The sequence below is a fragment of the Haemaphysalis longicornis genome, unplaced genomic scaffold (assembly GCF_048455015.1).
Source record: "Haemaphysalis longicornis isolate Haplotype H1 unplaced genomic scaffold, Haemaphysalis longicornis Haplotype H1 scaffold_4, whole genome shotgun sequence".
In the NCBI taxonomy this organism is placed as follows: Eukaryota; Metazoa; Arthropoda; class Arachnida; order Ixodida; family Ixodidae; genus Haemaphysalis; species Haemaphysalis longicornis.
Genome location: NW_027526361.1, coordinates 74,831,054 through 74,844,592, shown reverse-complemented (window position 1 = coordinate 74,844,592; position 13,539 = coordinate 74,831,054). Strand labels below are relative to the sequence as shown.

The following is a 13,539-nucleotide window of genomic DNA, read 5'->3' as shown; positions in this document are numbered from 1 at the left end:
GCTCAGCGTCGGCTCGCCGGCTGATATGCCAGCGGAGTGTCGGAGTGCTTGGACATTTTACGACAAACGAAACACTGTGTAAACAAACGCTTAACCGTTCGTATTGGATGCAACACGGCCATAACACGACATGGATATTCTCTTACCGGAGTACGTTCCATAAAGAAAGCTTTGAAGCCCCGTGGCACTTCTTTCGTGCAATCGCAGAGAACGCCGTGAGCCGAATGCCCGGGTTTGACGGATACATTTTTTTCCACTTCAAAACAATCCAGAGATGCGTTTCGAACGAACACAACGTCACAACATGCGTTGCAAGTCTGAACCGCGATTGACAGACGATGGGTTGCCTCCTCCTGCCCGTCGTAAATTCGGCACTCACCTCGCGCGCGGTTTGCGGGGACGAACAGCAACTCACTTAACTCTGGCGCGCAAGCCGAGATGGCTTTTAGCCACGCACACTGCACATACCCCATGCGAGGTTGAGTCGTAAGTCGCTCGAGAAAGATAATCCAGACCATGGGAAGCACTATCCACCCGCAGAAGCACAACGTTGCATTTCATCGCGAAACAAAGGCGTCCACAACACACACACCATCGCCTCCTGTAATGCCAAACGCATCTCACACTTCCTAATGAGAGTGAGTGGTACGCCTGCAGTGCCCACATGTCGCGAGGTGGGGCCCCGAGCTGAACCGGGATCACGCGACCGTAACTGACTTCTGGGGCGATTTGTGCCTTGTTGCCAAGGCAACCGATGTTTGAGATCGTCAAAGAAAGGCGCTCACTCCAGCGCTAGAAAGCTCAGAGCCGCGCCGGAGCATGTTTTGCCAACGTTGCCGCTCTCTACCACGCGTCGCCCCAAGCTGAACTGGTCACATGATTGAAGCGTTTTGTGCACGGGTTCTGTATCGGTTTAAAATGTCTTTTTCACATGGCGCCGGCAGGAATTACCACCACCGCAAAATAAGACCCCGCACCAGAGGGGCCACATCTGATGCGGCGGTTTTTGGATAAACAGTGCGCGGTGCTTGAAAGGGACCGAGCGCAAGATCCTCCCCAACGGCTGCGAGTTAGCCGCCGATTAAAAGTCACGTGCTGCACTGCAGCAACGCACACCGCGAAAGGGCAAGGTCAGGCCACCGCACACATGCGGCGGGATTTTTCGTTCGCTTATCCATCCTTGAGCGGAGTGCGGAATTCATGGTGTCAACAAAACTTGCCCGTAGCAGACGGCAGTCGGATGAGCGTAATGCGGAAGTACGTCACCGCTGACTAGCGCAGCATCATGGGAGGGATGTGCTCGCGCGCCGTCAACAGTTGAAAAGAGGAGGAAACGCGGCGCGACGATAATGCGCGGTTTTTGATTTACGATTTCTCAGCTAATACTCATCGCTTTAACAAAATTCTTGCGGGAGGAGATTGCTAATACATTGTCTTATTTGGTTACATGTACATCCATGCATCGGCGGAAGGTATTTCAGGACCCCTTTAAATACTACACCCATGAGGTAGTGAAAGGGGAAAATATTTTTTCACTAATTTTCTTTTCAACGCAGTACAGTTCAGATATCGAACAGGCTTTTGTTGACATTGGTAACCATTCAAATATCCAATAACTGTTTTGGAAGATTATTCTATGAGAGCTACCTAATACAGACAATCAAGTTTTTTTTAATTTTTGTGTTTTTACAGGTTCCGCGCTAAATATTTAGCCCATTGATATATCCCATTTACTTTTGCTTACAAATCCTGCCCATTAAAATGTCCCAAAACCAATTTCAGGATTTCATAGTACGATATATGAATAGAGGCACGAGGATTTGTTTTATTTCACCCCTCAGTAAGCGGATTTCTCTTTTCTCCAGCGTTTGAATACCGCACGCCCTTTGTTGAGACTTTCTGTAACCATGCGCCTTCCGCAGAAGCCCATGTTATGTATAATAAAACTTGCGACTGACAGTTACCCAGCACAGCTGCTAAAAAAACACTTCCCATAGGTAGGTAGTCGTTTGACCACACCATCTTCGAATAATTTGTTTCCGGATAGTTCCAATAAAACACGAGCTCCAGTCGTTTTCCATAACCTCAGGTCTCCGGTAGGAGCACATGTGTTGAAAGCGTGGGGGATCCTGTTTACAACAATATAGTGAATTAAGAAATTATGACAAGGGGAAAAAAAACTCAAAACATATTATGCCCCTTACAGTCCTTACATAGTTGCCCCTCGAGTATCACCGGATACTACCGCTGGCCTCCCTATATTAATTTGAAGCTTATGAAAAAAATCGTTTTATTGTTATCAAATCAGGGCAGTCGTTTTAATAAACCAAACGTGTATTTTCTGTTCAAGACCCTTTATTCCACTACTCAATGTGTCCAGCATCCCCTACACACATCACACATTGCGGGGAGAACTGGTTTCCTTGCTGCCGGACTCACCTCCTATCTTGACCTTGGGGGCGCTGTCAATGTGTTGTCGTAAAGAGAGTGATTTTATTCTTTTGCAGGCCACCATGCTGATATGCGCCCTTGAGAACGGAACTTCGGCGACGCAGGTGGAGATCATTTGGATCGTCGTGGGTGCCTTACTAGCAACCATCAGAATTGTGGCCGGCTACCTCAGCGTGAGCGAAGTTTTCATGCTTTCAGCAGACTACTTTAATGTGCACCAGACCTCCAAATAGTTGCATCAGTTTTAAAACAAAAAAACGAGAAAAAGCAATGTTTCAGCCTTATAGAATTAACGTAATTAGTCATTTCCCTCTACATTCCTGAAGGATTCTCAGAAACCCCGTACAGCAACTGAAGGCAGCGTTCATTGCACACACAGCGTAGGTTCGAACATAGCTGAATGCAATTTTGGTTGGTTATTAGAGGCTCATCCGGATCGTTCTGCCGAGTATTGTCCTGTGCTGTCATTTTTGTTGATAGTATCAGAGTATTTTTCTGTGCGAGTCTCATGTTTTCCAACACTACAGCACGAGGAATTTCAAAAGTACGAAAACCATTTAGGAATTCGAGAAATGAGCCTTTGCCTTTAAGATGTTTTGTTGCAACACGCATTTTCAAGGAGAACGCTACTGCGGTTTCACCCGAGCGCTCCCGCGTTTGTGTCAATGAGCAACGCTCTTAACTCCGAAGATTAAAATGCTGTGAAACTTTTTCTCTCGTTGCGACTTTTTTTTCAGATTTATAAGGAAAGTAAACCATGGATGACGGCATTCTACTTCTTGTGGATTTTCAATTTGGCCTATATGGTGTTCAAATGCGCGAGGCTCGTATCTGTGAGTACAATTTGGTGAAACAAAAAGAACCACTAGGCTTATTTTCTGTTTAGTCACTGTATTCTGGTTTCGATATGCAGTTCGCTTTGCAATAAATTGCCAAAAGAAAAGAACAGGTTAACGCTGAAACTAACAGCTCCCCAGCGGCCCAGTCTCTAAAGCTCGTATCCTTGGAACATATTAGCAACAATCACAGGGGCCCCATTCCCGTGTACACTGATGGCTCCGTTAAGGTTGCAGAGTCGGCGATAGACATTTTAATTCCTTCGTCGCCGACTACCATCCGCGCCCCACTTAGTCACAAACCCTATACGACAATTACTGAGCTGCGTGGACTCACGCCGCTTTTCAGTGTATTCTAAAGCAGCCGGCCAATCAATGGCCTGTTTTTACAGACTTCAGGTCAGCACTCTAGATCTTAAAATCACTTCTGAGAGAATAGTTGGCCTAGAAAATCAGTCTTTTGCTCCTACAATCAATACAAAGGGCCACAGTGAATATCTCCAGTGGCTTTTTGCCCACTGCGGAGTCACCGGCAGCGACGTAGTTGACAAAGCCGCTTCATCTGCCCACAGTCTCTGTACTCAAGCTCTGCCGATCCCATTCACGAGAAAGGATGGGGCAATACTCGCCTCATCAACTGCATGGAAAGCGCAGATGTCTATCTGGGCTGAGGACAGGCAGTAATAGTCACCTCTTCACGTTACTGATCCCAAGTGCGTCTTCAGGCTGCCACCAGGGCTTAGCCAGCGCGAGGGAGCCATTCTACGGTTGAATGGGATCTACGCAGGCCATTACCTCTACAAAATCCAGCATGCTTCTTCACCTTTTTGTCCCACATGCGACACATGAGGTGACATCCATCATGTTATATTCGTGTGTCCAAAGCACATCGTGCACAGGCAGAAACTCATAATATCTTTGTGCAGGCCGCTTGACGCAGGACTTGAGGGCTATTTTGATTCCTTGGTCGGGTTTCAGTCAGGCTGCACATTCAACCAAAGCTCTCTTGATGATTCTACGGAAAAGAGAGCCCCACAGATTTTTCGTAAAAAACTTCGTATATGACGGAGAATTTTGGGCGCATCTTCTTGTATCTTTTCATTTTTTCTTGATCTGCTATCACCTAGCGTAGCAAGCCAGAGCGACGGCGCGGCTAACGTCGTCGTTTTCTATTAAAGTATCTCTCTCTCTCTTACTCCTTCTTCTTCTTCTTCTTCTTCTTAGGGCCTGGCGTTCTTCATGCAAAGAACATTTGAATCATAGAGCTCCCTTCAATAGATCGGCACCCTCGGCAATTCTCACTGAATGCGAGACAAGCCCTGCAAGCCTGAAAGGTTGTAGTAATTTTTAGTCAATTTCGAGGTAGCCGAGCACGGCTTTCATACCGCGTTTACTTGAATACGGTAGTAGCGCAAAGCCTTTCCCAGCGCTTCACCTCTCCCGGATGTGAAATTATTTGCGGTAGCTTTCGCTATGTTGCCACATGTCTCATTCCTGTATGTCTTAGCTGCTGTCAGCTGCGCGGGAGGAAGGCTGCCTGGGTCCCAGGAGATTTGAGTCACTCTGATGTCGGTTGATTGTGATCGTCCCATGCAATGAAGACTGCTTCAATGCCATCCTCTTATCACCTTGTACCCAGTAGCCTTTTTCAACCTCCGCGCTCACATTCACGGAAGGTCGTCTTGCATTGCTAAAGAGTATGTTCATTATATAGATGTAAATACTTTTTCGCCAATTCTCACCACGCGCTTGACTCCTAGGGGCGCAGCCGCCGACACAAAAGCCGCTCAAGCGACGCAAACACGAAACGCTGGGCTCAGCCACCCTTTCTTCCTGGCTGGCGACGAAGAAGTGCGGCGGATTTCCTGTCTTTGCGCAATACCATGCAAAGGCCACCGATAGAGGAACTTGGCTGCTTCTGCAGCGCCGTAGCCGCTCCCGCTCGTTTATAACAAGCACTTCAATTCCCTTTCGTAGTCGCCCTTCCTTTAACTGCGACGGCGGAAACACGCCACGAACTTCCTAATCATCTTCGATCTAGGCCGCCGAGGCGGGCAGTGTTCTTTCATTGTAGTGCGTTTTGTGCCTAAGCTGCTTCAAAATAGCGTCTTAAAGTCTGAAGGCTGTAATCTGAGTCCCTCCTCCACTATATTTGCTCCCTCCACTAGGCCGAGGGGAGCATTGCGCAATGCTTATGCGTGGGGAAATCGATTTCAAGGATCTCCTCCGCTGGAGGCTCGAGGGGAGCAAGGATTCAGAATACCAGAGTAGGTCGAGTTAAAACGGCGGCACTTGAGTTTCGTTCTTCGCCTTTGCGTATGTTCAGGTGATTCCGCGCAAGCGCCCGAGATATAAAAAAATGAGGATTCTTCCACAGCATCGTTGCTACTTCCACTCGAATATAATTAGTTAGGGTCCTCATTGCGGAATTTTCTTGCGGAATCCAGTGGCGTGGGGTGCTTGTTTTCATCGTGGCCTAGGGTCATGGCTCACTAAGTGCAACAGCCGCAGAGCGCGGTGGTGTTTGTGTCGTGATATCTTTATCCCACTTGTGGGGTACCGTCCTTCTACGCGTATGCTGGTTTCCGTGGCTCCACAGTAGTTTTGGATGAAAAACCAGTGGTGAACACAGGTCACAATTAGAAGAAAATGACGGGGAAAGCGGGCAGCGGGCAGCTTGTCCCGTCGTTTTCTTCTGTGTCCTGTGTGCACCGCTGGTTTTTCACCCAATCAAACATGCACCAACAAGCCCAGTCCAACACCTTGGCTCGACTGTAGTTATCTAGGGTGTCTGGTGCTTATCGTTCTTCATTTTATTCACCAGCAAGTGAGATATCCTTCCGGACAACTGTTTTGTCTAGTAACTCTAAGTACAGCATGTTGTTGGGTTAGTTGGTGCTGCATTTTTAAAGGGGGCATGCAGACAAAACACGTTTGTTTTAGTCAAAAGATTTCGTGATTTATAGTGCACCAAGCGCTTGCCCGGCAGCAAACGATGCCTTATTTATTGAGAAATTAATGAATTTTGGCTAAAACTTTGATTCTCCCGCCAGATCGTGTGTTTCCGTGACGCGTGCCTTACAGTGACAAGGGCGGGTGGGTATACACATAGAGATAATATATTGACTCTAGACGGAAAGCACGCCGCAGCGCCAATGCATTGGAACCGTACGCCACAAAGCGGCAGCCATGATACAACGATTTGAAGGTTGCAAACTGAGCTTTTGCTTACTAAAAATGGCGAAAGCGATGCGTATTAATCTGACAACATGCTGCTGTGGCGTTTCCGCGTCTGGCTAGTAAAGCATACCGGGATTAACTGTAACATGGCGGCCAGCTGGCAAGGCGGATTTTGTGTAGGCGGCGTTGACAGCATTGCCTAGTTTATCTCCTGTGGGTAGGTAACCAACGTGTTTTCCGTTTAGCGTGCGACTTATATGTACTGAGACTATTTGAGCAAGGCGTGGCAACGCTCACACAACACTTGCGCGTAAGCTCGCATGCGACTGATCGCATACGCACGAGGACGCCAAGGAATCAGCTGGTCCGTACTGAGGCGCACAAAAAATGAATCTCCGTCATGATATGCACGTATTTTTGCACCGTGCCGCTTTATGTGCCATTCTGTGACATTCTGCGAGGCACTCAATGCTTTTCGAACGAAGTGAAGTTAACTGTGGCTTTAGCTGAATGTAAAATTTTTATTGATACCAAAAAAAAATAACGTTATCGCATTGCCGGTGGGTCGCGGTCCTTTTGAAGCACATGTGAACGAAAGAGCGCGTTCGATCGCTTCCCAACGGAGTGGCAGTATGCATGCCAAGGGAGTATGCGATATACAGTCAGCGGCGTGTCCCGTTTTCCTTTCTGGCTGTATTCGTCAAGTTCTTGCTGCTTTCCGCAACTTCAAAGGAAAAGCTTGCGGGGCTGAATAGGTGCAGTAATTTGCGCACAGAGCGCGCGAGGAGAGAACATTGACTTATTGTGGCTGATTAAAAAAAAGAAACCGCGTTTCGTTACCTTTTTTTTTTTGTTGTACCTTCACGAACGTTTGCGCGAAAGTTCGAAGCACGGCGAGCTGTATGAAGTTCCACGAATAAAACAACTTAAACGGTACGATTGTAAAAGCTGCTTTTATTTTTTTACATCGGGAACGATCGCTGGCTGCCACTTCATAGCCTGCAGTCAACTTGAGGTAGCCAGGTTCAGATCGAAATCGCTGTTCCGGCATCATTTGATGGGCAATAGATAAGATGCTTAACTTGAAGCAAAATGACGGCCTCGAAAGCGCCCGGGGAGGCAGTTGTTCAGCGCGTGCATCCGGGTTGTACACTTTTTGCACGCACGCACACCCGAGCTGGAGACTGCACGCACACTGCGAAAGTCAGGCGCAAAGGCGCAAAGGCCTCGCCACTTTCTAGCACCTGAACTTAAACAACAACGCAAAAGACAAGGACTAGAAAAGAAGCACAGACAAGCGCTGTCTGTGCTTCTTTCTTAGTCCTTGTCTTTTGCGCTGTTGTTTAAGTTCAGAATGAACCAACTGGCCCCAGTCGAGACGCTAATTTAATTTCTAGCACCCTTGAAGGAAATCGAAGCCAAAACTGAACTACACACTCTGTGTTCGCTAATTAGTTTTATACACTGAAATCGTTTTAAAAGAGCTAGTAATAATTACTGAGGCAATTGTTTGTAACTATTTTGCTCCGGTCTTTTGTTTTAGGTGAATAATTACTCAGCCACTTTTTAGCAGGCTGAATACAGTTGCTCTGGCAACCATGGGAATTGTATCATGTCAGCACCCACGATTCGTACGGTCTCAGTGTTCTCTTTACCCCTTGGGTATACAACCGAACTTCCAGTGTGCCATTAGGCTCTGTAGCCTTTCTTACCGTCAGTCCTCCCAGATAGCGCTACCATACGGAGCCGAAGGCCATTGTCCGCCGTTGCTTTGTTTTTGACCGTATTTGCACCCGGCTTGTTTTTGTTACGGTAGAAAGTAATCATTTTGTAAAACATGGGGTATGCTCGACCATGGTCGGGCTAGAGCGGCGGCGCGCGGTGTGTACGCCGCCGCTCTAGCCCTGCCGTGGCTGGACAAACAGGGTCACGTAAGACAACGACGCTTACACCAATCGACAAGTGTCGTTTAAGACAACTCCAAAGCGATGGACTGCTGTGCAGCTAAAACAAGCATAGTGCGCCCAGTTCCGACAGCAGTACGCATCAGTACTTCTATGTTTACAGGTATTTTCGTAACTTTCATTCTTTACCCCGCATTCTTACTGCTGCACAAAGAATATGCATATAATTTACCCGCAGATAGCCCTTATAAGCCCTGCCAAATTTGCGTTTGCTTTTGCCGGCCTCAGCCAATCCCATAGCTTGGCATAAGACATCATAGGTTCTGTTGCAGGAAATGAGCTAGTTGGTTCCATGGCCATTCCCTTTTCCCCTAATTATATGCTTCTTGGAGCGAATTGTACGTTAAGAGGGGTGTCAGTGTGATTTTAACAAGGCAATCTTTCGAATCAACCACATTTGTATTTTGTCTGCATGGACCCTTTAAATACAGCAGGATATTTAGCATATGTGAGGCAAGACAGTCAAATGCCGCTAGGTAGCTGGAACCTTCACTTCGGTGGCGAAAGCCAGGTATGCTTTAGTAAGAAAAACTGAAACCGTGCCTGTGAAATCCGCCTCTACGATTTGTAGGCCGCGCTTGCAGAGTTTCATAAAAAGTGTATACTACAGGAAAATCTGTCGCTGCAATCGCGTGCCGCCCTAAGGGCCGCCTTATGATCTGGAAGCTTATCATACTTCGCCTGACTTGCACCTTGCCCTGATGTGGCTTCTTATCAAAAAAGCAACAGCACTGGCAACACTCTTTCTTGTTCAGGCTGCACGGAAAGTTTACAAATTTCTGACGACCTATCTTATTGCTATACTATTATACTAAGTAAATAACTTTTACTATTCTTTGATGAGCAATAATAATGGTGTTTGCAGCCACAGGCAACAATTGAGCTTGTAGGCGAGCCATGCCATTTAACGGCAGTACGCTTCTGCACGGTACATCGCCGCACATCTCTCTGAAGCGTGGTTCGCCTGAGCTCTAGCGCCAGGTTGCCCTGCATTTTATATATTTTTATGAACCACAATGGCCCTGCCATAGCGCAGCTCTATAGATATTTAACGTTACCCAAGAACTCCAAACCCTAGCGCCCCCGCATCTCGTCTCCAATAGAAACGCAGCCTTCACGGCTGTGAATCAAACCTGCGTCGTCGTTCGAGGCCGCACAGATCCCTAACCATTACGACAGCCTACAGGAGTGTATTTCTACAAGTTGAGGCAAACGTTTTCGTTGTACTGTGGCGAGAAAAGAAAAGCTTAGAGTTTATAGCACGCAATTACAAGTGAAATGGGCTTCCGATGAGTGTACCAAGTGCCTGCGCAAACGATGTGTGCACTAATAACTGCTAAATTTTGGGCCTTTTTCTCGACAGCTTGCTCCGTATGAAAACTGGACCACGCTGTACCACGCCTCGATAGCGTGTATTTCCTGCACGCTGGCACTGTGGCTGATCCTGTTATTCTTCATGGTTAAGCTTGCGATGAACTTTGGCAAAGGAATAAAAGACGCACGTAAGTAACAGCCCTATTATTTCGATTTTTCGCAAGAGATACAGGCTGAATTCTTTCGCCTGATGTGGACTTCAGCACTAACGCATTAGTAAACAACCTTTGAGACGCTTCCACGGCCTGTATTCACAACTCTCAGCTGTAGATGAAGCCTGATATTTTCTAATATAAGCAAGGGACCTACAAACAGTGATTTAAACGTTAATCATTCAGTTTACAGAGAAATCTGCCATCTTTTTGTTTTATAGCAACTACGTTTTCCCAGCTTGTGTCCGTCGCCTTTATCCCGGCTCATTTACGGGCGCAGCACAGGTCTGAAAAATAAAATACTCGGTCTACATAAAGAAGTTTGGAGAGTTGAACTAGGACCTGTGTTTCTGAGACGGGTATCATAACCACTAGCCCAAGGCCATGAGTCTCTCATTACATGAAACTCAAAATAGAAACAGATCGGCCAAAAAATGATTAAATAACTGAGCACAAACAAGTAAGAACACAAAAGAACAACATGCATATAGCACTATCTTTACATGTATATTGTTTACACATACAAATGTGGACAATGTTGCCGATAATCGCACACAGCAGGGAGTGTATCATCAGTCATTACTCTTTCAGAAAGTTAAACCATAATTTCAGGGTTATGCACTGTGCGTAGCAAGACCCCTATACAAAGATTTATATGAGTTCAAGTTCCTTTTTGCGGAGTTGAAGCTTTAAGAAGGAACAGCAAGCTTCGTCTTTGCTTCTATATTTTGCAAGAACTGACAATTGCGGCTCCGAAAACACAAGCTGTTTGGTCGCGCCCACGCCCAAGAACATATTAACCCTGATAGACATCCCCACAGGAGATTGAACAACACTGCTCTAGTCATTACGTTTATGTACTCACTGGTTGAAAGTAAAGCGATGAATTTCCGATACGAAAAGGACTATGACAGAGATACCATCTCTCCAAAACTACTCACAGCACGTCTGCAGGGGGTATTCAAAAAGCCTGACTGGGAAAACATAGGATTAAGAACAAACGGGGAATATTTGAGCCATTTGAGGTTTGCGGACCCCATAACCTTGCTGAGTGAGACTGCAGAACACATGCAAACATTGCTTGAGGAACTACAATCAGAAGGCACGGCCATGGGGCTAAACATAAAGGTGAATAAATCTAAAGTAATGAAAAATAAGCATGCTAAGAACGTCTTCAACTTAGGAAGAGAAACGATAGAGGACGTAACAGAATATAACTATCTCGGACCGATGATTACTGCTGACCCCAACAACAAGACAGGAATCCGACGCAGAATATGTATGGGCTGGGGAGCACTCGGCAGGCACTACTAAATTATGAAAAGTAAGCTACCTCTGTCACTCAAAAGAAAAGTCTACAAACAGTGTATACTGCCGGTGATGACATACGGAGCTGAAACTTAAGGCCTTACTAAACAACTAGAACGCAAACATATAGGTCGGCTCAACGGGCCGTGGAACGAATAATGTTATGAATAAGACTCAGAGACCACAAACCAGCTACCTGGATCAGAGAACAAACTAGAAATGACGGTATGGTAGTTCAAATAAAGAAAAAAATGGACTTGGGCTGACAATGTAGTGAGACGAAGCGACAACTGGTAGACAATTAGGGTATCTGAGTGCATTTCATGAGATGGGAGTAGGAAAACAGGGAGGCCAGTGACACGATGGAGGGATGAGATACGGAACTTCGGGGTAAAACTGTGGACTTGAGTTGCGCAGGACAGGGGCGGTTGGAGGTGAATCGGAGAGGTCTTCGTCGTGAACTGGACCTCAGAAGTCTGATGATGATGACGATGAACTACGTTTAGAGGTGGTAAACCCGAGCCGTTTTTCAGGGCTGACACTGGCCTTGCTGTGCTTTTTGTGCATCCACGCAAGGAAACTTACCTCGGCCAGCTACTGCGGTAGTTCATTGCTTAGAACCAGTGTCCTTCTGCTGCCTCCAATAGCTCTGTCTATAAACACACAATATATTGTTAATTCAAGGTCTGAGGCAAAACAAGGCAACCGTTAAAAGGCAAAAGTAGTTCGAAGTTGCCCGCTTGTGGTTTCAACAACCTGTAGAGGAAGCATAATAGTCCGCTGAAGCACGACGGAGTGGACGGTAGTGTGAAGAAACAGGTAAAAAGTGGCCCCTTAAGCATAAGTAATAAAACACTACAAGAGATGAAAGCAAGGAACTATCAGGGACAAGTTCTCTCATAACTGACTCAAAACGACGCGACAGGAGCGGGACTCAAAATTATTTCTGTTTATGAAACTTCACCTTACGCCTAGAGGGTGGTACCCAGCGCTGATTCGACAGTTCGGGGCAAAGGGAACCTTTTTTTGAACCCTTACCATAACTTGATAGCCTGTACAGCTTGTAAAGAGCAGCCGGCCAGAGAAATCATCTGTTATGCGTCCTTTGACACCAAGGCTGCGATAACCGAGGCCCTAGTTATGCCCGTTATCTTCCTCCCAGAAACACAAAAATTAGTTAATCTGTGCTTTTTTAAGCGCGCCAGACTCTCTCCTACCTGGCACCAGAGAGAAAAAGCGGAGTCCACACTATGGGTCACATTTCAAGAGATTACAGGGTACTATCGACTCTAATGACAATATTTCCCTTAACCTCACTCCAACACACTAGCCCACATTTTATTACAGTGCGCATATAACCCCGCCCTCTTACTCTTTCGTTCCCTCTCCCTGAGCTATGGAAGAACCTGATTACCAGCGACCACCTAGACGTACACAGCAACCTCTGGCGCCTATGCTATTGACCGCCCGCTCATCACTTCGATTCCCGGACTTGACAACCCCTCCCACTTTATTGTTCAATGACATTTTCGTACTACCGCTACTACAAAGGTCACCTTTAGGCTTAAGCTCCTGAACACATGCATATGCATATGCTCCTGGGCACAAGCATACTCAACAGTCGCTGCTGTGAGTCTAGCAAAGTATTCAATCGTCACAGCAGCACATACTCACAATGCTGTATTTAACAACGCTTTATACTTAGGCTGTGTGCGTGCATTGGATATTGTGCGCGCACCCTGAAGCCTAAGGAATCTGTTACATAGCCAACGAAAAGTACACACTCGCAGTGAGGTATTGGGCAACTCTATCTTAGTCAAAACGTAGGCTGTTTTCACCCGGCATTGTGTGGTGGGCGTAGCCAAACTTTTACTGCCAAGCATCGACTTAATTTGTTGCCGTAGCTTCCTTCCATAACACTCAGAAAGTACAGTTAGATTTAAACAATATGAATATTAATTCTTATTTCTGTGGACTGAAATTTCAGTAAAACGTCACGATGCTGGAGATGAACGGAGCAGTGGAGAAGTCACACAAGAGGAGCATCACCTTCATATCGTTAATCACCAGAGGCTCGAAGTGTGAAGCTTTCGACTCGAGCCATCCCCTGACGCTGTCATCCGGAAGTACATGCTTCTGCATCCGACAGACAGTACAAAGCATGCTTCGCTGTACATTTATAACACCAAACTCGGGTTCCAGACTAGTTCTTACACCCCTATATACGATACGTACACGCAGAATTGTCAATAAAAATTTCATGTGACATGAAAA

The 13,539-nt window shown here is 46.4% G+C and overlaps 1 protein-coding gene across 3 annotated transcripts in view; it reads left to right on the top strand.

Annotated features, from left to right (window-relative positions):
- Positions 1–13,539, top strand: part of LOC144178932 (uncharacterized) — a 34,725-nt gene extending 21,186 nt beyond the window's left edge. For all 3 annotated transcript variants that reach the window (XM_077707083.1, XM_077707082.1, XM_077707081.1), the window contains 4 exons: positions 2,508–2,624; positions 3,189–3,284; positions 9,795–9,933; positions 13,253–13,539. In XM_077707083.1, coding sequence (XP_077563209.1) covers positions 2,508–2,624; positions 3,189–3,284; positions 9,795–9,933; positions 13,253–13,350 — 450 coding nt within the window. In that variant the 3' untranslated portion in view covers positions 13,351–13,539. The remainder of the gene's footprint in view (positions 1–2,507; positions 2,625–3,188; positions 3,285–9,794; positions 9,934–13,252) is intronic.